We start from the raw sequence: 24,997 nt of genomic DNA on the forward strand, positions 1-24,997 counted from the left end.
TACTGATCAGTTAGATTTGGACTATTGAAAGCAGTGATGAAAAATATTATCAAATTCAGTATTTTTGATTTAGTTAATGCACTTTTTTTGAATGTCCTTCCAATAAGCCAAAAGTAACTGCTTGTGATTGATTTTTATGTATGATTTTGTGTGCTCCAAACTTGATGCTTTATTCTTGAGTGTGAAATTGAGCATGTCATTTGAGGTTGTCTCATAATTGCTATTATACATCAAATCAGGATATCCACACAAAATCATACATAAAGACCTGCTGTATGTCGCAAAGGAGAAAATTAAAAAATTCGTATATAAAATTAATAGCCACAAAGTGATCAAAAATGATGATCATGAATTAGTCGTCACGAGTACACATCCTTAATTACTTAAATAGTTCATGTTATTTTTTTTTTGTCATCATATTTATAAAAGCACAACTCAAGTTTCCAATATTAGGTATTATTCAATGTTATTGTTATTAATATGAATCTTTTACTGCTTTATTTCCCATCATCAATCATTTATCGAATCTATTGTCAGTTTTATTCCAATTTTTCCTTTTTCAATGATATTGCAATAAATATAAAACAAATTCAACAAGTGTAAATTATTGTTGTTATGTCATGTTGAGCATTCAATTAGGGATCATTCACTTATGACGTCCAACATTAGTGGAGAGGGAAGGGAGAAGGTAAATGCTTAAGAGAGTTTTGATTCTAATGAGAATTTGATTATTTAGTGGAAGGAGATAGTTGAACGTCATTTATGAACAAACCCCTTTTGTACATTCGGCTTTCTTTTACAATTTCCGAATGATTCTTATCAATTTTATGATAAGAAATTTAATTAAATTAAATAATAAATAATGACTCATCCTCATCCAAAGTGGCTATTTTTCATTTTATGCTTGCTTTATGGATTGCGTGTTAATTTTGTGCTTCTTTAAATAACTTAATTTGAAAAGTCTCTTTTAGAGACATCCACGCATTCCTTAATTATTTATGAAAAATAAACATTTGATATGTTTTAATGAAAATGGAGACATGTTTATACAGAAAAGATGGAGAAGATTGAAAATTAGAAATTTCATGTGATTAATCACATTTAACAACCTTATTTTCGGATACAAATTAGTTATAATTTCAAAAACTTCTTGACATCCATTCTTTTTTGGCTTTTTTAAATGCATTTTAAGCGTTTTCATTTATCATTTTAAATAAGATGATTCTCGTTTTTCAATTCATACATTTTACTTACGATGATGAATATTGTAGCATAATATACGAATTAAATATAGATGGGATTTTCTTGACCAGTTAGCAAACGAAACATTGACGTTGGCATTGTCTTCATTGAAATCTGCAAGTGAAAGAAATAATGGATAATTAATGATTTTTCAGAAATGATGCGAAAGTGGCTTAATACTAGAGCTTGAAGTCGACTCGACTTCTATACATTATCCGAGTCGAATTCTAGCTATACGTTAATATTAGAATTTAATTAGAATGCAAATCATATTGAATTATGTTTTTGTAAAATGCCAAGCCATTGTGCTAATGGAAGAACAGTAAAGTCAACTTAATTTTGGCCATAGCTTGTTTGTCAAAATCATTAACATAATTAGTTAACACTAAAAATAGATATAAACTAATTAAGATATTTACCTCTCCAACTGACGTTGCAAGTAAATTAACAATTTTCTCGTGAGGAACAGCAACGACACTTTGATTATTAATTTCGATGATACGATGTCCTACTCGTACGCCGCCACGCTCTGCAATTCCGCCTCGTAAAAGACTACATATCTATTTTAATAAACATCTCATTAATATTTGTTATTAGGAACAATAAGATCAAGATCACTTACAACACCATTTTGAACACTAAATCCTAATTGATATTTTGTATTTGGTCGCTTAATTTTAACTTCAACAACTGGAGCACAAGGTACAACTGTGAATTTCACAGCTGTTTGATTTTTGGTATTCTTTATATATTGTTGACATTGAGATAAAGGAAGACCGACAAGACTTAATCCGTTTATTGCAATAATTTGATCACCAATATTAAGTTGACCGCAGCGTGCAGCCGGTAAATTAGGTGCTAAATTTGCTATTACAACAGTTGGGAGCATTGAACCCCAACCTGATTCAACTATTACAACACCTAAAATCTCGCCTTTAACTTTCGGCACAACAACTTCTTTCTGACGTTCTTTTTTAGCAAAAATCTCAAGCTCATCTCCGAAAATTTCTTGACTATTCAACACTTCTTGATAATCCATTTCCTTCATAAAACTATGATCTTCAATTCCATTAGCCTTAAGAAATTCCATATAAGCAACTTGAAATGCTTGTCCTATTGATTGTGCAATAAATTGTGCTTCATCACTCTCAAAAACATGACAAATCATCTTCGGTGTTCGACTTTTCCCTCCATTTGGAGGTGTTGTTTCATTACTGCCAGGCTGTTCACCACTTGAATCATTATCTTGTGGAACATATCGTCTTCGTGCCATCAACACAACCAAATCGCCAATATCAGCTGAAATTAGAAAAGTTTAGTTACAACATTAGCATGACCTGGGATTTAAGTATTCTGTACCTATATAAGAAATTGTTTTCAGTGCATGATCCATCATTATTTCTTTCAAGTCTGTGTTCAACACCATAATCTTTTCTGTTGATATAAACAAGTCAACTTCTGTACTCGGTTGAGTTTCGCCTTCAGGTGCCTGAAATTATTAATTAATATGTTTGATTAGGAATCAATTAAACTAGGTATAATTCTTAAATTAAGATAATGGACAAAATGTAAGTCTTACCAACGCCTTCATAATGAGTGCATGTGTTAATTGGAATCAGTTAGTAAATTCAAATTATTGAGCATAAAGAGATGAATTACCTTAATTCTTGACACAGCCTCTTCAGCTTGGAGCATTCGAGTAGTTTTTGTTGGTTGGCCTTCGCAGACTAGTTGCGTCGAGCCTAAATATCGTGCTCTGAATAAAACTCCTTCGATAAGGACAGCTGGATCGAGCATTGTACCTATAGAAAGAGATAGTTTTAGATTAAGTAGGAACTTCTTCATTTCACTGATCGTTTACATATACATCATGTCATAAAGAAATTTTCAATTTGACTGTTATCTTAATACAAACGCAATACACTCAAGTCTAATCTACCCGATGTATACACAAATTAACGTAAAATAATAGAACAAACAAATAAAAGAAACAGACAATATAATAAGAAACTACTCTACGATCAACACTACTAAAGGTTCTTACCGATCATTTAATTTTATGTGACATTTAATTATTATTTTAGTTTTAGTTTGATGCATGGAAAGGGAATAGAGCAATAGAGAAATTTGTTTGCAATAGAACTATAGTTAATGTCCTATATAATCTATAGACACAGTTAATGGATTTGTATATTGTTCACTAAACATTTAATAGTCACATGGTACGTAATTAATTAAAATTTCAATGGTTACCTTCTTTATTTCGTCGTCGACCTTTCGAAACAATCGATCCTGTTGGTGATTTGACTAGTTGTGTAGGAGATTTTGATTTAATATCATCACAACATTCTTCAGAGTGATCTGGTGATTGTTCAGTGCTTAATTGTGTTCCAATTCCATGTCTTAAAGAGGTCTGTGTTTTGCTCATTCCAATTGGTGATTTTATAATTTGTCCATTAGCACATCTCACTTTCCGCATATTCTAAAAATAAACATAAATCATGTTGTGAACATTAATGACGATCAAACTATAAATCCATTTATGGAAGCAGTCCATACCTTATTATCATCAAATCCACCTTGCTGTAATTCGTTCATTCTTTGCTGTCCTAATAATCTATCGGTTTCAAGGTCGGTATCATGCTCTTCCTCTTCACCGTGCTGCTTTTGAGTTATATTCGTTGAAACTAAACTTTCTTTCGACGTATTGATATTATTATTAACGCTATTGCTGTTATTAATATTTTTAGTATTTCCGCTTGAATGAATCAGCGCTTCATTGATTGATGAAGTAAGTTTCTTTGATCGTTCTAGTGTACCTCTAATGTCTTTTAAAGCTACTTGCATGTCTTGGGTTTTATCAATGTCTATGTCATGACTAGTTTCTTCGATATCATCTGGATCATCTTCTTGCTGATTTTTATAATTATATAGTGATGCCTGAATGCTTGAGATTCCGCAAGAATATTTCTGAGAAGCTTGATTCATAGATAGCGACATGTTATCATTTTCAAGAACAGTTGAGATATTTGGATTATTATTTTCGGTATCTGAAGCATGTCCACTTGATAATCCATCTTCTAAAACTGGCATGCTACTATATAATCGTCCAGTATCTTGAATTCCATTAATTTCATTCGAGAGACTTAAATCACTGCTAATATATTTAAGCGAAAATTCTGAATCTAAATCTCCGCAATTCGAGTCATAATCATAATCAGTTGTTTCAGGTGATAACGTGAAATTTTTTGATTGTGGGCAATTACCATAATAATTTTGTATATCCAATTCATCTTCACCTATTTCATTTTCATATAATATTGGTTTACTTTTAGTAGTTGTAGCTTCTTCTATCATACTTCTATTTTCATATTGCTGCTGTAATTGATGCTCATAATGCTGTTTTTGCTGCATTTGCTTAAGTGCTGCTAATCTTTGTCCTATATACGTTGCTGACGTTTGTTGTTTAAAATCTACAAAGTCATCTAATGGAAGCGCCTTTTCAACCTGCTGTAATTTAGATTGTTGCTGAAATTCTAATAACTTTTGCTGCTGAAATTGTTGCTGCTCTTGAGGTGTAAAAAATTCATCTAATACTTTCCTAGTCTCGGAAAATTCGTAACAATAATCAAATGGTGGATCAACAGAAGGCTTTTGATGCTGCAAAATTTCTTCATCTTGTCTACTTGCAAAATTATTTGTTGTACTTGATGACGTCTCAGGCTCAATTGGTGATATAATTCGCTAAAAATAATATGTATGTCAATATTTTGGCATGAATAATTCATAAGAATACCAAGTAATGTGACTAACCTGGGGAAATCCTGGTGCACGTTTAGGAAAATTGATGGGCGACTGCATAATTCCCTTTTGTTGTAATTTTTCAGACTTTTCCATATTTAATGAGTCGGTCTCATTTGAATGTGTACTACCAAATCGCCTTGGACTTCCTTGCAAGTCGGCAATTTGGATGTCACCAATTATTCTATTTTTTGTACCTATTCCGTCACTTCCGGTTGACACATTTCCAGAATGCGATGAATGTGAGGAAGTAGGCGAAAAGCCAGTGACCAAACGATTTCCAAAATGAGAATTATTAAGCCATGCTGAATTACGAGTGTCTTCAATATCATCAAATATAACAATATCTTTGTCCGAATAATAATTATTGGAAGCTCCTTCTGTTGAACTATCTAATACACGAAGTCCATTAATATCACTATTGTTTATTGAATCGCCTGTGACCTTTTGGTATTGATCAATAATCCGAATGTCTTCATTCAGAATTGGCGAATTAAGGAGAGGCGTTAGGTTTGGTGTTCGATAATACTGCCGAAAATTATTACGCATTTCCCAAACCATTCGATCTGAGCTATTGCTATCATGATTTAAAGAATTGTTTGGTGACACTTGATGTTTATAAAATTTATTACTATTACTATTCGTGCTATTATTACTTGGGCCAGACATTTTTCCAATCAGTAACAATTTCCTGGATCTTCCAATTTCTCACTCTCCTACTTCCGTTTTTAGCTCATTCACAAATACTTACGGAAGCTCATTATTTTAAGCAACAAAAATTTGTTATTTGTGCTGTATAAATATTTTAGTAGCAACTCATTATCATAATATTTTCGATTGATAGTTTGCAGAACTTATCGATTTTTCCTTTATGTTGAATTGAGGAATTTTTTCTTCAGCATAAAAAGCACTATTATGAAAGTTTCATTTGAATACTTAAGCTCATTTCAAGAAAACAGCACTTTAAATATCTCTTTTCCGGTCAACATTAGTGCTTTGCAGTTAATTATATTAAAATTCTTTAAAAAATTGTCTTTCTCTCAACTTTTCTTAACCACTAAAAAAATATCCAAATTCTATATTCGCCAATATCCAATAATTCAAATTTCAAAAAGCCGTTATTTTTATGCTGTAATTTATGCTTTATTTACACTTTTTCTGTGATACACCGTGAAAATCATACAAGCATCTTATAATGTTTTTGGTTCATGTCCGTTAAAAATTTAAATGTTTTTTAAAATAAAAATTAGCAGAATTTTACATATTTTTCAAATTTGAAATTTCCGTTATTTTTTGAATTTCTTAAGAGCAAAATTCTTAAATGACTAAATAACAAAAAATCGTTGTGCAGAAGTCCCATGTCCAGAAAATTACCCGAAAATCATAAAAAACTGTTTTAAAGCTATTTTTTTAAAAATTAAAACAAAGTTTATTCTTGAATTACATTATTTAGGGTATTGTTTAAAAGATTTTCAATTTTCAATTTTTCTTCATCCAAATAATTTCATTTCAACAAAAACATATAAAAAGAAGAATACGACAAAAGAAGCTTTCGAAATAATAATAAAATAATCATCATCTTGAATACCATATTTTTTTTTTAATGTTTTAAATTAATTAAAGTAACAGTTCTGAACAAATTCAGAAAGAACGTAATGAGTTTGGTGTTTTTTTTTTGTTATTTTAATATTTTTTTCTTTTAAATAAATTGAAAGCACAATGTCGCATATCTAATTATCAAAGTCCTGTTGTGAAAGCAGGAAGTTTGCAGCCAAATTCTCATTTTTCTCACACGCAATATATGCCTGCAATACGAGATCTTCTGGAAAGCCTAGTGCTTTCAACTGAAATGAAAAAAGATATGATTAGATAACATATAAATAGAAAATGTATGAATGACTAGCTTACTCTTTCAATGGCATCACGATCTTGTTGGGAAAATTCGGGCGCCACTAAACCAAAGCTTGCAAGTCCTTCGTCATCGTCATTTCCGCCAAGTGGTGGTTGACGTCCGTCATCTGATTCATTAAGCATATTAACGAAAGCTTCTTGATTTTCAGAAATAAGTTGCAAAAGTGCTGGATTTGTTTGTCCAATTTGTTGAAGAACAGCATTAAGCATTTCTGGATTTTGTTGAATGACATTTCTCATTTGTTGGAATTGTGCCTGATTTCTTAGGAAAGCGAGAGGACTTTCGCTATTTCCACCACCTCCTGCACTACCTCTTGATGCTCGAATTTCACTTGGTTGATTACCAGCAGTTCTTTCGGCAGCAGCACCCTGTTCAGCTCCACTAGCACTTGGACGATCTTGAACAGCTGTTTCAGGGATTCCCATAATTAGATATTCTACAGCTCTTTCAGGATTATTAAACGAGGCATTTAGAGCACGAACAACAGATTCACGATCATATCCCATCTCCATAATATTTTTGACCATTGTATTATAACTCTCGCCCATTACTAAATTAGATTCAGCCAAAGCAATCTGTGCTTGACCAGCAACACCTCCTGAAGGAGTTGATGATGTGTTTTCTTTGACTGGAGCTGGCTGTTCAGTAGCTGTTGTTTTTGCTGGAGATGAGGTAATATTCGTTGAAGATGATTTCTGAGTATCATCTTTAGTTTCAGTCGTTGTTTTATCGCTTGTTTTTGCAGGCTCTTCCTTCTCATTTTCTTTTGGCTGTGCTGATGTTGCTGTCGAACTGGCTACTGCTCCTCCCTTCTTCACCATCACTACAATAAATTTCTTCTCGTCAACATTATATGATGCTAATATTTTATCATCATCGAGAATACATCCTGTGAAAATATAAAGGAAAATGACAAAAATTATGCACACTCATCCTTAATAAGATCGAAATATCACATAAAGAAAATCACAATATTATGAAATTACTCTACTTTGTAAATAATTTTTTGAGAAGGAACCGAGATTTTTTGGCAATCGAATGATTGAAAACAAAGTTTTAAACCGAAAAGATCTTTTTATGGAATATTTTAACTAAAAATTCACTTACCTGCGTAAATTAATTTTTGTTGTGATGCTGGATAATCTTTTCCCAATTCAGATTCTATTTTATCCTTAAGCTTTTGAACCTTTATAGGAGAAAAATTGAAAAAGCGGATTAAAAATTTAAATTAAAAATATTCAAGTTCAATAACCTAGAATTAAATAAATTAAATTTAGCCATTTTACCGTTTGCGATTCGTCAAATTCCACTTTTATTGTTTGTTGCTGTAAATTCTTTATTGTTATCCACATTTTTAGCGACTATAATTTACGTGGAATCCTTTAATTTGATCAAAAATGCACTAAAAAATGAATAAGCAAATATTTCAGATATTCGACTTTTTAAGGGCACGAAACTACGCTATACACCCAGAGAAATGTTTTCTACACTCCTTTTTGTCGACTTATGCTGTATACAGGTATAATTAATTTTATTATTTTTTTTTAAATATTTTTTTCTGTAAATAATCGATGTTGATGCGATTACAATTTTTGAAAACACTTCAACAGCTATTTTCAAATTTCAAAATCGTATAACAGCAAATTTCATATGTAAAACCTTAAATTGATGTGTAAAACAGTACAACAGCAATTTTCTTCATAAATTGTCAACAATTAATTTGAATGTGATTAAATAATAACTCGAAAATTGAGAGTATGAAGTGAGTGTCGAAATCAGCTGTACCTAATTCTGTTTCGCGTAGTGTCGACGTGTAAATAATAATACCTAATAGAAGTTTCTATTTCTATTTCACAACAAATCAAAAAATAAGGAAAATAGTATTTTAACGGACTGGTAAGACTAATTTACAAGATTGACTTGCTTTATTTGAAATTCAATGTTCAAAAGAGATATCACAAAAAATTATTTTATTAATTTTCTCATTAAATTCAAGTTTTAAGTTTGCCTGATCTTTTTATTATTATTGTTAACATTTTGATTATTATCCTGCTTGTTGCCTAATTTCTTATTTCTTCGTTTGTTACGTTGATTACAAAACTTTCCGCTCCAGCCTTTTTTGCATTCACAAACTCCAGTTGATAAGCAGGTTCCATTTTTGCAAGGCTTTTTACAAATTGATCTTGGCGTTTTCCTTCCAATTTCACAATGATCACCCAGCCAGCCATCTAAGCATCGACAGATATTATTTCCTCTACATTTTCCTCCATTAAGGCACGGTACAACACACTTTGCTGTGAATGATATATAAATCCATTAATTTTAATAGTTAACTGTTTCTCCTGTAACTTACATAATTGACATCTTAAGCCATAATAACCTTTTGGACATTGACATGTATCCTTCTGAATGCATTTACCACCATTCAAACATTTCTCACTGCAAATTCCTGTAAAAAATTTTACTTTATTTTATAGATTCTCAAAGCATAATGATGCATAGGTCAGCTGTCAGTTTATTCACGAATCAGTATGTAAGATATATGTCACATGTCCCACGGGCATCACAAATGATCGATCGAATGGTGAGAGTCGATCATGCTGGCGAACTAGGAGCAGATCGTATCTACGCAGGACAATTAGCAGTTTTAGGTGAGCTAAATGAAGACTAACTGCTTATATCCAATAGATTTAGAAAATATTTTTTTTATAGGCGATAAAAAAGTCGGCTCAACAATTAAACATATGTGGGAGCAGGAAAAAGTTCATCGTGCAGAAATGGAAAGACTTCTTAGAAAGCATCGAGTAAGACCAACAGTTTTAACACCAATTTGGAATGTTGCTGGATTTGTGTTAGGTGCAACAACAGCAATGATGGGAGAAAAAGCAGCTATGGCATGTACTGTTGCTGTCGAAACAGTTATTGTAGAGCATTATAATGATCAGTTGAGACAGTTAATGGAATCACCAAATCCAGATAAGGAACTTTTAGACATTATTACGAAATTTCGAGACGAGGAGCAAGAACATCATGATTGTGGAATAGATCACGGTGCAGAACAAGCTCCATTCTACTCAGCATTATCTAATGTTATTAAATTTGGTTGTAAAACTGCTATCAAAATTTCTGAGAGAATATAATCAAGTACTTATAGACATTTAGTGTAAATTGATGTTTATTTTACTTACCACCCTCACAATAACGTCCTTGATAACCTTTTGGACAAGAACAGACTGCTGGTGCAGAACAATTTCCACCATTCATACATTGAGGAAAACATAAAGCCTGCTCACAGTTCTGTCCAATATATCCTTCAGCACATTTACAAATTTTGTTCTTTGTACATGTTCCACCGTTGAGACACTTTTTGTCACATTCAGGATCTGGACCGCCTTTAGTTTATATAACGAGATTCAAAGAAATCATACGAAATATGGTAAATAAGGAATTATATATGTTGCAAAACAATTAATGCCATCGCAACATATAATAACAAGGGGTCAATTAAATTCGCAAATATTTTTATATAGTCATAGATATCTAGCAGATTTAAGCTAATAAAGTGATTATAGAAGAATAGTTTGAGTTTTTTGCTAAGCATCAAAAATATTAAAAATTAATAATATTAGAATTAAATTATTGCAAAGCTTAGCCCTTAAAGATTATTAGTTGCGTAAAGCATAATTATTGAATTAGAACTGATGTGCCTTAAATTAAAGTTCAATTTTGTGTAATTTTTGAAGGGTATTTACCCTAATAGACAAAGAGCATACCAACTTAAATAAGAATGCTTATGAACAAACTCAATCAGTTTATTTGAGGATGTTCATTGTCCGTTAGGGGTACATTCCCAAATGATGTCAATCAGAAATTAGAATTTACATATCCTGCTACCCTTTTGTCAAAAATAGATCATATCATGAAAATGGATAGAGTATGAGGATTAGATTAATGTACAAGTTTGGGGAAAGAAGGTGTACATGATTTGTGTATCTAGGACCTAAATCCCTATTGATTTTGTTGCCAATTATTCCCGAGTGGACAAAAATGCTTTATAGCTAGTTGAAGGCAAGTTAATGTCCGGTTGATGACGTACTTCTAATGTACTTTTGTACACTCGGGATTTAAATTTGTTAATACAGAGCTCGAAGTTAAAACTCGAAGTCGAGTAGACTTTTCCATACAAAATCCGAGTCGACTTCGAGTTTCAGTTAAATGTCATAAGTGGATAATTAGTAAGACTTAGTGATAAAAGGAATTAGGCATAGGGAGTTAGGAACTAGGCAAGTCTAAAAATTACTAAAATTCTGATTAACATATTTTACGGCCAACCCCTGTAAGAACATCAAGTGATCCAAATTTCATTTAAAGCACATCGTTTGAAAATAGCAGAAAATTAATACACTACCTTGCAAAGCCGGAGAGATATCAAGTGTAGATTTCATACCTCTATTTAAATTGCATTCTTTTCGTAATGTGAATCGCAGGGGAGTTCCTTGAAGAAATTTTCCTTTGCTGCGCATAATTTGAAGACCTAATGAAAATTTCGCAATTCCTGATGTAATGTTAGAGCATGGAAGCATTACACTAAATTCTATTATTGAACAAACAATCGTCAATAGGGTGGAAATAAGGTAAGAGAGGATTAATCTTACGTTTAGGTTCATGTGGAATCTTTCCTTTAGGCTTAATAGATATGACTGGAGATAGAAGAACTTTCTCGTCTAGTGATATAAGCTGATCAAAATGATATCGATACTTTTTCTTCGCCGATGTCCATGTGAAGTTCATATGACTAATTTCCGGAGGTATGATTGGCATTAATGTATCAAATGCGGGATCTCTAAGCAATGGATTAACACGACCATTTTCTATCGCAAATATCCTAAAGAAATATCCACTAAACATTTTGACTTGCTGCTCACTAATCCATAATGATAAGTCTGTCGGCTCATTTGATTGATAATAGTGATGATGATAATGTGTAAAGTAAGGATGATCATGGCGTGCGCATATATAATTTTGTTGCAATAAGAATTGAATGACGATTGTGAATACAAGTAGTTTCATTTTTCCCCAATCTACAATGTGTCAATGTTTATTTCGGCAGTATCTGGAAGCTATCACATAATAATCAAATAAATTGTCTTATTAAAAATTTATTAAAACAAATTCATAAGTGACTTAATGATGTCCATATAAAAAATGAGATGTATGGATGTTGTTTAAAGGAAAAATCTTATAATCTTGTCGTGTCAATAAAATGAAAATCGACAAGGCAATATAAAAACAACAATTTGAGCTATAAAACAGCGGGAAAGACAGAATGCTTATTTGAACATATTCACATAGTATTTGATGATGTCTTGTTGACTGAATACATATGTCAAGTTCATGATGGTGAAATTCAGTAGATGATCTGCGACTCAATTATACATTTTATATCTATATCTTATAGTGGAATCTGTTTTGCATACTATAAATACAAGAGTGCACAACTTAGACTTGATGTACCTATACTATGTATATTAAGTCCTAATCATAAGCATAAATCACAATTTATGTAGATAATAAGACCTTCAGGAACCAGATTTTACTCCCAGTTACCAGACGTTATATTTAATTTCTGTATTTCGTGAATTACAATTCAATTTTAAGAGACCTAGCCACAGGCTTAATTTTTGATTTTATATAAATGAACATTGATTTCAATGTGATGAACATGAACATGGTTTTAGTCTTGAAGACGCTTTTTACCAACTCTACACACTGCATCACCCAGGGTATATTAATACAACGTACCTTACCGGAATTTGTGTGTCCCGAATACACAAGATGAGTTGACTAGAACAACGTAAAAGCACCCGAATCTGAATAGACTTCGCCTGGGATCAAACCCGGGTCGTTAGAATGTTATTCCGACACTCTAACCACTACGCCATTGCTGCTTTTTCGCTGCTTCCAATAACCAGAACATATTGACAATTTTAAAGTTTGCACCAGTTAATAGATGGTCTGGTTATTAGGGGTCGGAATGTAGTCGTTCAGAAATAAACGGGCCCGGATTGAGTTCATAATTTTGAGAATAACCTAACTAGTCAAGCTGGCTTTTAAAAACCTAAATTACATATCTTTGGTCAAAAACATTAGTAAATAACTTCTAATTTGTAAGTGGGAATGGTCTTTGTAGCTTGAAAGAGGTCATAAAAAACATATTCCTGGGAAAAATAAACACGTATAAAACGAGATTAATGTCAATCCATAAAAGTAATCAATTCATTATAATCAGAATCTTCTAATAAGCTGCTAATATCCAAATTCCGGTGCGGATATAAAAACCACATAATAAAGCTGTCAGACGAAAATACATGTATAAAAAAAAAAGAGGCAAGATAAAAAGAAGAGAACGAAATTAATTCTCATATTATTATTTTAATGTGTCGGGTGTTGATTTTCATACTCTTTTTGGATAAGTAATAATTTGATAGCTTTCATGGCATCAAACTTATGAGATGATATTATCCATAATCAATTTATTATTAAATGAAGACAGAACTGCTTTGATGTTGTTGACATATGTTTTTTGTAACACACTTGATGCTCTCAACAACTCAGAGTTGAAATCTTATACCCTTGTAAATGATACAATACTTAAGGCGATCATTCATGGATTGATTTTTAGTATATCTAGATTGATCTTGAATAGGAGGTTCTTAATTCATGGATTCTTAATTTGAGCAATTTCGCTCCTTGTTGGTTATTAACTAAGACTTGCCGAGGACGTCTAAAAATTGTGTCAATTTTACGATGAACACTAAAAGCGTTAATAAGCTTGTACACACAAGGACGGATTATTATTGATTTTTAAAAGCTTTTGTAATTGTAATTAAGAACTCCTTACGGATTGTAATTTAATGACCACGATTTATTGGATTTCAATTAATTCAAAAATTAGCATTATAGGCACTGATCACTGCGTACAATCAGAGCAAAATGTCTTAATTCATGAGAAATTGACCCGAGCAGCACAAGAGCGGCAAATACAACAATATCAAATTTGTAAGAAATCCATGTGAATTTAAAAATTCGTACAACTTCCAAATGGATTCTTTGTTTATGTAGCTTGGATAAAGATGATAAAGCAAACAATCAACAACAAAACAAGCATTTAATCAGCACAGTAACAAATTTATCAAATCAGCCGAGAATATCCCAGATTAATTAAGAAAAATCAAGAAGAATCGCGATTAAACTTAATCCTGTTCCACAGCTTTCTTCGATCCTATAGTTTAACGTAATTCATGATATATTAATGGTTTTGCTTGTTTGAGTCCATCAAGTAGAACGGTGACCTAACGAGTTTAGTTAAACACTATATATGGGTTTTTTGTGCTAATTTGTGAAAACAAGAAAACAACTTTTAAAAATTTTGTGAAGGTTCCTGCACCGAGATATGAGCATTTAAAGATGCAATTTTTGACTTTCTGGAAGTCAAAATGTAACTCCAACATAACAGCACCAAAAAATTTGAAACTTTGCTGTTATTTTGTGCAACCCATACCCAGTAAAATAAGCCAAAAAAATCTTTTCAAAAAAGTTCCGCTACAGAGTTATATTCATTTTTCGATTTAAGTGCCGAAAAAATAGTGAAAAAATCGAAAAATTTTCACACTTTTTAATCTGAAATCTACAAACCTTCACCAAAATTCTTTAAATTTTGCCTGTTTTTTGTGCAAGAGTTACCTAACAAAATAAGCATAAAATAATTTTTGGATGGAGCTTATGTGGTAAGATATAGCCGTTTTCCCGTGCAACCTAAATTAAAAAAATTCAAAGTTTTTTACAATTTTGCATGGAAATTACGCAAGACTTTACCAAAATTATTGAAAATTCTCCTGAATATTGTGCATATATTAATTGTTCATAAAAAGTTTAGTAAAATATAATTTTTTAATTATATATAGAAATATAGCCATTTTCCTCTCCAAGATAGTGAAAAAATTAGATTTTTTTTAGATTTTTAGCTCTAACTTCAACAGGAAGTAACAAAATTTTTTGTAACTTTGTCTGATTTATTTGCAATCATTACTAAATGAAACAAAAAGTTTCATAAATTTTAATCAAGATTTGCATTTCTGAGAGTTAAAAATATGAAAAAATAGAGATTTTTAATACTTTTTTACACCTTCATATATGAAAAAAATTGCCATAATTTTTCAAATAAGTTTTTTTCAAAAAATCTTTTTGCTTTGTTTTATTAAGTAATGTTGGCAAATAAATCAGACAAAGTTACAAAAAATTTTGTTACTTCCTGTTGAAGTTAGAGCTAAAAATCTAAAAAAAATCTAATTTTTTCACTATCTTGGAGAGGAAAATGGCTATATTTCTATATATAATTAAAAAATTATATTTTACTAAACTTTTTATGAACAATTAATATATGCACAATATTCAGGAGAATTTTCAATAATTTTGGTAAAGTCTTGCGTAATTTCCATGCAAAATTGTAAAAAACTTTGAATTTTTTTAATTTAGGTTGCACGGGAAAACGGCTATATCTTACCACATAAGCTCCATCCAAAAATTATTTTATGCTTATTTTGTTAGGTAACTCTTGCACAAAATACAGGCAAAATTTAAAGAATTTTGGTGAAGGTTTGTAGATTTCAGATTAAAAAGTGTGAAAATTTTTCGATTTTTTCACTATTTTTTCGGCACTTAAATCGAAAAATGAATATAACTCTGTAGCGGAACTTTTCTGAAAAAATTTTTTTGGCTTATTTTACTGGGTATGGGTTGCACAAAATAACAGCAAAGTTTCAAATTTTTTGGTGCTGTTATGTTGGAGTTACATTTTGACTTCCAGAACGTCAAAAATTGCATCTTTAAATGCTCATATCTCGGTGCAGGAACCTTCACAAAATTTTTAAAAGTTGTTTTCTTGTTTTCACAAATTAGCACAAAAAACCCATATATAGTGTTTAACTAAACTCGTTAGGTCACCGTTCTACTTGATGGGCACTGCTTGTTTGAGTGTTAAATCTTGGACAGGCTGTCTTTATAAACAAAACCGCGTGAACCAATTTTTTTTTTCTCTTTCTTCTTCATTTCCCTTCCTTTCCATGACTGAGAGTCTCAATGTATGGTATTTTGCTTTACACTTTTAAGAAATCATACAGAAGAACGAGAAGTATATGATAACAGACAGCAGAAAGCGATGAATTAACGATATTTAACCATATTATCATCCACTTAGTATATAAATAGCTTCTTTCGTATTTCTTCTTCTCTTCCTTCACAGTTATTACACTAAATTATTATTAATTTCTTTATTCTAATTTAATACCAAGATGGGATTTTTTTTCCGCAAATGGAAATTAAATAATTTATCAATTAGTCAATGCTTCCTTCACGTGTCTGTTGCTTAATAATGACTTTGATTCAGAGAATTTGATCATCCTTAATTCCAAATAATTTGAGTCATTTCTAGTCATTCCTTTTTGACAATTTGCATATATTCCCATTTATAAGAGACAAAGTCTCTTCCATAATGTGTGCATTAATGCAATAAAATTAAACTTGAATATTTTTAAATATTAAAGAAATAACCAAAAATCGAATGTCCATTAATATCGCGATTTTGTTGCTATTCGAGAGAATTTTTTTATGATCACATTGAACTCGTCTCGTTAGATGAAAAAAAAAAAAACGATTCTAGTTAATGACACCTATTAATGATATTCATCACATCCACATTATGTCGTATGCTTCTCGCGCTAATTGATTGTAAAAATAATAAAATGAGTAGCATAGAAATTAGCATATGTATATAAAACTAACGCAAAAAAAAGAGACAAAATACTATTGACGGACTGCTGAAGGTGTTATACGTCCATAATAAGCAATAAGCAAAATCCACTTCTTCAGCGAGAAAAGTAAAAAAAAACTGTGAATAAAATATTCACACAAAATAAAAGAAAAAAAGGTAAAAATAAAGATGGAAAATATGTATAATAAATAAAATATTGCAGTCATTTATAGTCACTGCTTTCATATCCACACCGTTCTTTACGTATTAAATTTTGCTGTTTATCTCTTGCATTCAAAATTTTAGAAGTACTTTAATTATTATTGAAATGGATTAAATATCTTGTCGAAAGTCTTTAAGAATTACTAGTTATCCAATAATGCGGAACTAATGGAACTTACTTTGGGTCGTTCTTAATTAAGTGGGTAATCCTTAAATATGAATTTTCCAATTTTTCATGGCAAGGCGCATTATCCTAAATTATTTAATCAAACCTCGAATAGAACACAAAACTGGTTTTTCTGCGCTTGATTGGAATCCACAAGCAATAGTTAAATGCATGGATTTTTGTAATAGCCTAGGCTCTAAATCATCATGATTCCAGTAAGTTAGTAAGTAAACCTCGAATAGACAAGTAGCATCCTCAACTATATGCATGAGTATTAAGTTACATAGATGAATTTGCTGATTGTCTGTCAGGGTACATGATGAGTCATTCTAATCTTAACTTGAAGATCCAGTTTATATTTATTTCTGTTTTTCATGAATACAAATTCAATTTTAAGATACCAAGCCACAAACTCGAGTTTAATTTTGTTACGGAATTGCAAAAGCATGTCAAAAATTATTCATCCCGTAAAATTTCACATGTGAAGTTTGCAAATCATAAACTTTTCTACAGTTTATGCCAATCCAAATGATTATCCCATTTAACACCAAACAGGCACCGGGTGTGAATGTGTTCAAAAAAGGCTTTCTGTCTTTCCCGCCAGTTTGTATTGCTATAAGTTCTTGTCATAAACTTTTTCGCTTATAAATGTATGAAAAAAAAGATATACACTTGTTCTTCTTAAGTAGTTTTGTGAAATTGCAAATTGAGTCACACATTATATAGCAGCAGCAGCAGCGTATAAATGAATGAAAATTTTATGCGAATTCTCATAGTAAAGCAACCATATAAAAAAAGATATGTAAATATGTCTAAGGTTTACCTTCTTATTAAAATCAAACTTTGTTCCTCTTCGTGCTATGTGTAGTTAGTCTATGTACTTATTAACTTCATTAAAAATTAAACTTTTCACGCAAAATTATTATGCTTTCATTTATTTCTCTGTTTAAGAACTGCAATTTTCACTTTGTATCGTCGTCACAGTTTAATATCTTCATTCTTATCATGCTTTATACTTGTTGCTTTTAATGTTTTCTTAATGGCAGTTTATATTAATGTGAACAGTGAGCAAATATTAAACCAAGACTCTTTCAAATGCATTAAGTTCAATATTTTTTAATTAATCATTAAAATTTTACAGGCAACTAACTCAATGGCCGATGTTTTTCTTAATTTAAATAAAATTCGCATCTGATATTCATTTTACAGCCATTTGCGTTTATTCACACAGTTCCACTGGTTTTTTTTTATCACAAAATAAACGTTAATGAATTTTAAATAAATTTCATTTTTTAAATCGTTATTAACAATATCGTGGAATTTATCTTTAGATCTTTAAAATGTTAGATTCTTTTTGTGAAGAGTACAAAAAAAAAAAAATAAAATGTTGGAAATACTTTTCTGCAAAATGTTGCATCCGATAAAGGCTCACGACAAAAGCAAACTAAATTTTTTTTTCTTGCTGTTTTATCTTACTCTCTCTTTTTTTTTATTCTTTATTTGAACGAGAGAATGAATATATTCCTTTGATCGTAGAGAAGCTGTGTGGATGTAAACTGTGGCGCATTTTCGTTTTGCTAATATTGTTTCCTACTCATCCACGGCTATTTAGAATTTCGCTTTAAGGTTTATTATATGGGCCATATCCATGACAAGCAAAAAGCATGCTTTCATGATACAGGAAAACCACTACGGTATTTAAAAGCTGTCTCATTGTCTGTTAAGGGTTGGACCAGACATCGGACAAGACTTGAAGTTATCACTTTTAAAAACATTATTGATCGTTCAAAAATCAAGCTTTAAAGTTATAAAATGTTCAAAAAACAAGTTTTAGGTACGAAACATGATTGATCTTTTTTGACCAGATTTACCTAATTAAAATAAATATTTATTCCTAATTAAATAGGTATGTTTTAATAATAATAATATGTTTAAGTTATTTAGAACTAAATCTACTACTTATTAAATGTGATGTCTGTCTCAACGGACACAATGATAATTTTAGTAAGCATGCGATTAGAAAAATACAGTATAAACAAGACGAGAGCCTGTTGCACAAAATTTTTCTCTTGTAAAACGGAAGCCTCTTTTCATTATTTCTCAGACATTTAAAGAAAATAAAGACTAAAGACTATATTGGATAACTTGAAATAGTTTTAACAGTCATAAGAAATTCGAATGATTTATAGCATTTGCTATTCAAATATTTTAAGGATTTTAATTTATAGTTATAGTACTTGTTAATATTACATTACTTGGTTAAATTAGTGAGCATTTATTCTTACATTTTAAATTTCTATCCGAGCATAATAGAGTCTTCATTTGGATCTTCGCCGTAGACTTCACGGTGTTGTACGATAAAATTTGAGGACGGTTTTCTGACAAGCTTTGAGACTTGTTCCAATATGTCCTGCTTGCTGAATTCCATTAATGCTCTTTCTCCCCAAGAATAATAAGTATGAGACTCATTTTGGCCTTCAATTTGTACCTTATGACGTTTTAAGTACATCTGTTTAACAAATTTCTCTCTAGTCTTGGCAAATTCCTCCAAATTGATATGAACCTTTTCAAGAAAGTTGTTCAAATTGCCTGGAATAGAATAAAATGCCTTAATAAGAGTTTCATAAAAAATCATTTGGATTCTTACCTTCTTGAATCTCCCCAGACTTCATGAATATGTACGACAGAACAATGAAAAGTGTCTTCATTTCTGCTGCCGTTTCTTTATTTAGCATTGAAGGTGTTGGAAGTTTAAATGTTGAGTAAGCGATGTATAGTTTAGTCGGTTTTGTTTCCGACAGTTCTGATAATTCAATTCCATAAATTTCATTCAGAATCTTTTTTCCCTCCAAAAATACTTGCGGGAACTGTTTTTGATTGATTTTCAGCTGCTTGACTAATTCTAAAAAAGAACGATACATAGTTAGCATAATATGTTAAGGAACAATATTTTACATCAACTTACCATTGCGTTTTATTGGAAGTTTGTTAGCGGAATAATTAATTATATATTTCACAAAATTCGTAACGAGCAGTTCGATATCCTGATTGGAACTTTCACCTTCATTATCTGAATCATATTCCATTGGAGTCGCTGTGCTTGTAGACGGCTCATTTCTCGTTGTTCTTCTCGGCATCCTTTTATAATTAATTAATTCTTGTTGACTATGAAATTGTTGTGATCTTGTGTGATCAAAAAATAACAAACAAAAACTGAGTTATTTTTTTAAAATATTTTCAGTCGTTACGAATTTGAATATTTTTTTAACGATTTTTATTTTGTCATAACTTAATTGACTGAAAACCTTGCTGAAAACATATTTTAATTAAAAATTAAGTCAAGTTTACCTTAAAAAAAATTAGCCAAAACTTTTAATACTCGTTTCCGCATCTAAATAATGATTAAAAATTATAAAACATTTGAAGATGAAATTAGCACATGTTCTGAAAGATTGAGATATAAATCTGAAAGCATTCAGGCATTGAAGAGTATTGAACAATTTTTTAAAAAGAAAAATTCGGTCTTTTATTCATGCTTAATTAAATAAATATGTACATTATCTCATAAGTTTATAATTTTACAATCTATAAATCTGACTTATTTGTTGCATATAAAACTGCATCGTGTACAGTTGAGAAGCACTCAAAAGCTGGATGTCCTAAACATGCAGCATGAGTCAATGAATCATATACACAATCACTTGCATTAGCCAAGAAAATGTTAACACTTATGAGCTTCATATCATTTTTAATTTCCATAAATGTTCTATATCCACTCATGTCAATGTGAGCAACAGAACCTAAGTCAATGATAAGTGCTTTAAGATTATTGTTAAAATTACGAGCTTCTGATTGAGATTCACACAATGAAGCACGTCTTATCACACGTTGATTAATTCCAATATTATCAAACAATTCCTTCTTAAATCCACTGCATGTAGCAAAGTTGATTGAGCCACTATAGTGAAATATTTTTACATGTTGGAGTTCTATTGCATTCTTATGAGTTTTGAGATCGACATAAATATCTGTATTTGGTACTTGTCCAAGCATACTTGAGTAACTTTTTAATCCTTTAATGTACAAAGCCAAAATAGATATTATCACACCAGTCAAGAGTCCAATATCAATATCAACAATGATAACTGTCATGAATGTTCCAATCCATTCAGCTGATTCTAAAACTCCTTCTTTCATGAACCTTTTCAAATCTTTTATTTGCATGAACATTCCTTTAAGAGCCACAATAATAATTCCAGCAAGTGTAGCACGTGGAAGTGTTTCAAATAGTGGACCAAACCATAGCAGAACTGTAAGAATGATTGATGCTGAAATAACTGATGTCAATTGAGTTTTTCCACCAGCTTGATATTGAATCAATGAACGAGAAAGTGAGCAGCATAGTGGAATGCATGAAAAGAAGGATCCAAAAATATTTGAGAATCCCAAAGCCAACAGTTCCTGATTCGGTCGAACTTCATAATATTCTTTCTTAGCGAATATTTTTGCCATGCTCATATTGATTGAGTAACTGACAATGCACACTGCAATGGTATCAATGGCAACGAGTTGCAATAGTTCGAATGGTGGCATTTTTGGAATTGGCAAGCCAGTTGGAATATTTCCGACGGTTCGGACGTTATAACTTGGACCAGTTAAGTTAAGAGCATATGAAGCTATTGTAAATCCAACAACGGCCATCAATTCAGCTGGGATCGGGAATTTACACTTTTTTGAAGCCCAAGGCTTGACAAACTCGTTCATTGTAACCATGAATGCAATGCAAGACATTGAAATGTAAATTGCATTAGGATTTGCGCTCATTATATTCAAGACCATGTCTTTTAATGATAATATTATCTTAAAGGCGCCTTTATGTCTGGGAAGTTTTAATCCCAAAACATCTTTTAATTGCGACGTAAGCACGTGAAAAGCAGCGGCAGTTGTAAAACCATTCACGAGAGCTTCCGAAAGTAAAGAAGATAAAATTCCCAAGCGTAGAATACTCATGATAATTTGATAAAATCCGCATATCATTGTGACTGCTGTGGCTACTTCAAACGGTGAATATGGATAAATAGGATGTCCATCCTCACTCACGGTTTGTGTTAGATTCGAATTCGCACTTCCATAATTGGGATCAGAATAAGTAGCGACAATCTTTGAAGTCATTATTGACACAACTGCAAATGTTCCCATGCTTATATGTCTTGACGTTCCAAAAAGTACGTAAATGAGTGTTGGAAAGAATGCCATGTAGAGACCAACAATTGGATCAACTCCTGCTAATAGTCCATAAGCCATCCCTTGTGGAATGTGCATAACAGCAACAGTAAGTCCAGAAATTGTATCATTCATTAAATTTTTCTTAATTGGATACTCTGGCAGCCATTTTAATACTGGACACAAGTCAGTCAATACATTCTTTGGTTTCAATTCTTTTAAGTTTCCCTTGAGAGATTTCAACGCTGTGAATAAAAGAAAATATTGAATTTATAGATAAGGAACCACACACGCTTGTTATCATTGGAAGTGGCGCTAATAAACTTTAATTGCGGAATACTATTTTTAGAATGCCACTATGACTGACAGTCATTGACTTACCTGAATCTTTTTGCCGGTCATAACCAGCTATAAACTCCAATTCATCCTGTTTTAGGACATTTCTATTTATCAAGTAAGGAACACTATCTGATGATTTATGCTTATCGAATTCAACATCGATGATATTGATGCTTGTTGCTTTATACGGCATGATGAATATTCTGTAGTAATAAAATATTCTCAGAATTTATTTCAATTGATATTGATGACTGTTTTTTTGGAGATGCTTTTAAGCCAAGAACTTTCATGTGAATAATACAATCTGTGCTTAGCACACGCTTTATATATGAAATATCTTATTGTTTTTGTCTTCATTGACTCTATGAGATAAGTCGTTTTGCAGACATTGTGCACTAATTATAGAAAGTTTTCAAATAACAATATTAATGTAAATTATTTTCCATACTATACGATATGATTACTTAACAACGAGAAGGCATAATATTGACTAATAATAAAACTTAGTAATGTTGAATGAACTTAGTCTGAGAATGTTGCATTTACACGGTGTTTCTACCTTAGCAATTACAGTACCTTGGATACAAGGAATTCTGATAGTAATGATCTTCGTTGTTAACGGCTTATATTGTCAACCGAGCTTTGCCTTCTTTGTTGCCACGCATTTATGGTGGAAAATATTTTTCAATTTTTAGATAATTTGGAAAACAAAGTTATTGATTTAATTCAAGCGTGCTGGAATGATTTTATGGTAACAAACAGCGTCGTTATCAACAAAATTCTATTTATGTTAAATCTAAACGTGTGCTGATTCCGAAAAGTTAACAATTATTAAATCTGATACAATTTTGTGAAATACTTATTCTCGATTTCATAATTCAAACATTAATTTGCGTGAATTGATATGATACACACTCCAAAAAGTCGACCAATTATCACCAATTAAGGAAAACACATAAACATTAACAGACTGACGCAAAAATATTTTTTATTCTTGAATTGATCGTCCAAACATTTTCACTTTCGTTCTGTATCTAATTTATCTTCATTTATTAAATTGCACACAAGGCTGTAATTGATAAGAGTGACAGTGTTTTGACTTCAGTTCTTTTCACATTTTTATTGTTCTTTATCTGTTTACTCATTTGGATCTCATCGTAAAATGATTATGAAACTTGACTTTCAATTTCAACTTTTCATGATCAAGTTCAATGCGGAAAATCACGAGATTACTCACTCATTTGACAGATCACTATACACTTATCCTTATTTTGAGGGGATTAACTGTTTTTATGCTTTATTATTTCTTGCTTGATATTAAGGAACTTTCACATTATTTTAATTCTAATTTTATTAGGAAAATTCAACTTTTTTTTAAATATTTCTCTGCGTTTAGGAACTGATCAGAAAATTTCTCCTTGAGCGATGTGATGTGAATGAATTGCGGATGATTTCTGAAATGCTATTTTTATTTCAGAGTATTTTTTCGTCAAAACATCGTCATGAGAGCAGTCAGCTGATATAAATACACTGAAAATAGATAAATAACAGAGAGTCAGTGCTCTAAAATGATTCAAATATCTTTGAAAGTGAAACGGGAGAATGGCACATGTTCTGTAAGATTTTAATGAGAAAATTTGTATTCCATCAAAGAACAATACAACCTTAATTTCAGCTCCCAAAAGGTCATAAATTTGTTTTAAAGTTAACAGTTCATTCACATTGAATCATAAGTAATTAGCACTTGTGGCAAATCAGTCAGGTGGTTGAAGGTACTGAAGTTGTAAAAATCTAATTGAAGAAGCGTGGAAATTGTGACAGCAAGTGATTGTTTGATTGATATATTAGTTGTAAAATTGAGGCAAGATATCAAACAACATAAAAATCCCATTGCGAAAACTAATAATATATTCGCAAGTTCTTTTGATCAATAGGACAACAATGTTTTTATGATGCTTATTAAGAAGAAAATTGGGAACAATGGAATTTTCCAAATGTATCACGATCGGCACATATCAAAAAGGTTGCCATCACGACAGTGAGGTTGCAGTTTACTTATATTGTACAATTAGCTGGTACTTGGCTCTAAGTATGCTATAAAAGAAATAATCATGTCCATGCCTGGGAAGCACCTCATTCTCTAAACTTTACATAACTCAACGACCCAGAGTAATAGCCATACAATGTAGTCCTAGTCATAAATTGAGTGCACAAGCCAATCTGTATTGCTAGAAAAAATTGAACTTCCTTAAAATATCAAGACTGAAAAGTAACCAGATGAAAA

General features: G+C 31.3%; 6 protein-coding genes across 8 annotated transcripts; 1 reads left to right on the forward strand and 5 right to left on the reverse strand.

Annotated features, from left to right (window-relative positions):
• Window positions 1-496: 496 nt before the first annotated feature.
• Window positions 497-6,088, reverse strand: X11L. 2 transcript variants are annotated; one of them, XM_070637185.1, is made up of 8 exons: window positions 5,056-6,088; window positions 3,802-4,986; window positions 3,496-3,724; window positions 2,902-3,026; window positions 2,602-2,731; window positions 1,865-2,541; window positions 1,662-1,802; window positions 497-1,356 (listed from the first exon to the last, which is right to left on the reverse strand). In XM_070637185.1, exons 1-8 carry the CDS (start codon window positions 5,710-5,712, stop codon window positions 1,285-1,287), a joined length of 3,216 nt encoding a protein of 1,071 aa, XP_070493286.1. In that variant the 5' UTR covers window positions 5,713-6,088; the 3' UTR covers window positions 497-1,284. The 2 variants fall into 2 exon arrangements, with proteins under 2 accessions (XP_070493286.1, XP_070493285.1); XM_070637184.1 differs by having other exon boundaries at window positions 2,902-3,044.
• Window positions 6,089-6,446: 358 nt separating this feature from the next.
• Rad23 (UV excision repair protein Rad23) lies at window positions 6,447-8,424 on the reverse strand. Its single transcript, XM_070637123.1, has 4 exons — window positions 8,242-8,424; window positions 8,063-8,141; window positions 6,952-7,844; window positions 6,447-6,887 (listed from the first exon to the last, which is right to left on the reverse strand). The coding sequence occupies exons 1-4, from the start codon at window positions 8,305-8,307 to the stop codon at window positions 6,774-6,776; spliced, it is 1,152 nt and encodes a 383-aa protein (XP_070493224.1). The 5' UTR covers window positions 8,308-8,424; the 3' UTR covers window positions 6,447-6,773.
• Window positions 8,425-8,861: 437 nt separating this feature from the next.
• On the reverse strand, window positions 8,862-18,785 carry shf (WNT inhibitory factor 1). Of its 2 annotated transcripts, none has more exons than XM_070637122.1 (6): window positions 17,975-18,785; window positions 11,611-12,075; window positions 11,403-11,549; window positions 10,144-10,347; window positions 9,309-9,404; window positions 8,862-9,249 (listed from the first exon to the last, which is right to left on the reverse strand). In XM_070637122.1, exons 2-6 carry the CDS (start codon window positions 12,023-12,025, stop codon window positions 8,954-8,956), a joined length of 1,158 nt encoding a protein of 385 aa, XP_070493223.1. In that variant the 5' UTR covers window positions 12,026-12,075; window positions 17,975-18,785; the 3' UTR covers window positions 8,862-8,953. The 2 variants fall into 2 exon arrangements, with proteins under 2 accessions (XP_070493223.1, XP_070493221.1); XM_070637120.1 differs by having other exon boundaries at window positions 11,364-11,549.
• On the forward strand, window positions 9,414-10,123 carry Coq7 (ubiquinone biosynthesis protein COQ7, mitochondrial). The gene is made up of 2 exons (XM_070637124.1): window positions 9,414-9,606; window positions 9,668-10,123. Exons 1-2 carry the CDS (start codon window positions 9,447-9,449, stop codon window positions 10,093-10,095), a joined length of 588 nt encoding a protein of 195 aa, XP_070493225.1. The 5' UTR covers window positions 9,414-9,446; the 3' UTR covers window positions 10,096-10,123.
• A 315-nt stretch (window positions 18,786-19,100) lies between the features above and the next one.
• On the reverse strand, window positions 19,101-20,334 carry MAGE. The gene is made up of 3 exons (XM_070637541.1): window positions 20,117-20,334; window positions 19,799-20,053; window positions 19,101-19,740 (listed from the first exon to the last, which is right to left on the reverse strand). The coding sequence occupies exons 1-3, from the start codon at window positions 20,286-20,288 to the stop codon at window positions 19,448-19,450; spliced, it is 720 nt and encodes a 239-aa protein (XP_070493642.1). The 5' UTR covers window positions 20,289-20,334; the 3' UTR covers window positions 19,101-19,447.
• A 378-nt stretch (window positions 20,335-20,712) lies between these two features.
• On the reverse strand, window positions 20,713-24,152 carry LOC139088114 (prestin-like). The gene is made up of 3 exons (XM_070637170.1): window positions 23,951-24,152; window positions 22,756-22,916; window positions 20,713-22,619 (listed from the first exon to the last, which is right to left on the reverse strand). Exons 2-3 carry the CDS (start codon window positions 22,904-22,906, stop codon window positions 20,737-20,739), a joined length of 2,034 nt encoding a protein of 677 aa, XP_070493271.1. The 5' UTR covers window positions 22,907-22,916; window positions 23,951-24,152; the 3' UTR covers window positions 20,713-20,736.
• Window positions 24,153-24,997: the final 845 nt, after the last annotated feature.

The sequence above is a fragment of the Chironomus tepperi genome, unplaced genomic scaffold, assembly GCF_022539635.2.
Source record: "Chironomus tepperi strain 1889 unplaced genomic scaffold, CSIRO-AGI_Ctep_v1 contig_161, whole genome shotgun sequence".
NCBI classification, from domain to species: Eukaryota; Metazoa; Arthropoda; class Insecta; order Diptera; family Chironomidae; genus Chironomus; species Chironomus tepperi.

Excerpts from the sequence above, each read along its gene's own strand:
- LOC139088114 (XM_070637170.1), bottom strand. The coding sequence starts at position 22,906 with ATGCCGTATAAAGCAACAAGCATCAATATCATCGATGTTGAATTCGAT. Across the intron at positions 22,620-22,755 it reads TGACCGGCAAAAAGATTCAG|CGTTGAAATCTCTCAAGGGA; the intron begins GTAAGTCAATGA and ends TTTTATTCACAG.
- MAGE (XM_070637541.1), bottom strand. The coding sequence starts at position 20,288 with ATGCCGAGAAGAACAACGAGAAATGAGCCGTCTACAAGCACAGCGACT. Across the intron at positions 20,054-20,116 it reads ACTTCCAATAAAACGCAATG|AATTAGTCAAGCAGCTGAAA; the intron begins GTAAGTTGATGT and ends GTTCTTTTTTAG. Across the intron at positions 19,741-19,798 it reads GTCTGGGGAGATTCAAGAAG|GCAATTTGAACAACTTTCTT; the intron begins GTAAGAATCCAA and ends ATTCTATTCCAG.
- Rad23 (XM_070637123.1), bottom strand. The coding sequence starts at position 8,307 with ATGTGGATAACAATAAAGAATTTACAGCAACAAACAATAAAAGTGGAA. Across the intron at positions 8,142-8,241 it reads AATTTGACGAATCGCAAACG|GTTCAAAAGCTTAAGGATAA; the intron begins GTAAAATGGCTA and ends TCTCCTATAAAG. Across the intron at positions 6,888-6,951 it reads ATCGTGATGCCATTGAAAGA|TTGAAAGCACTAGGCTTTCC; the intron begins GTAAGCTAGTCA and ends TTTTCATTTCAG.
- shf (XM_070637120.1), bottom strand. The coding sequence starts at position 12,025 with ATGAAACTACTTGTATTCACAATCGTCATTCAATTCTTATTGCAACAA. Across the intron at positions 11,550-11,610 it reads GATTCCACATGAACCTAAAC|AATTTAGTGTAATGCTTCCA; the intron begins GTAAGATTAATC and ends GTTCAATAATAG. Across the intron at positions 9,250-9,308 it reads TGGCTTAAGATGTCAATTAT|CAAAGTGTGTTGTACCGTGC; the intron begins GTAAGTTACAGG and ends TATCATTCACAG.
- Coq7 (XM_070637124.1), top strand. The coding sequence starts at position 9,447 with ATGATGCATAGGTCAGCTGTCAGTTTATTCACGAATCAGTATGTAAGA. Across the intron at positions 9,607-9,667 it reads AGGACAATTAGCAGTTTTAG|GCGATAAAAAAGTCGGCTCA; the intron begins GTGAGCTAAATG and ends TTTTTTTTATAG.
- X11L (XM_070637184.1), bottom strand. The coding sequence starts at position 5,712 with ATGTCTGGCCCAAGTAATAATAGCACGAATAGTAATAGTAATAAATTT. Across the intron at positions 4,987-5,055 it reads GTGCACCAGGATTTCCCCAG|CGAATTATATCACCAATTGA; the intron begins GTTAGTCACATT and ends TATTATTTTTAG. Across the intron at positions 1,357-1,661 it reads TTGCAACGTCAGTTGGAGAG|ATTTCAATGAAGACAATGCC; the intron begins GTAAATATCTTA and ends TTTCACTTGCAG.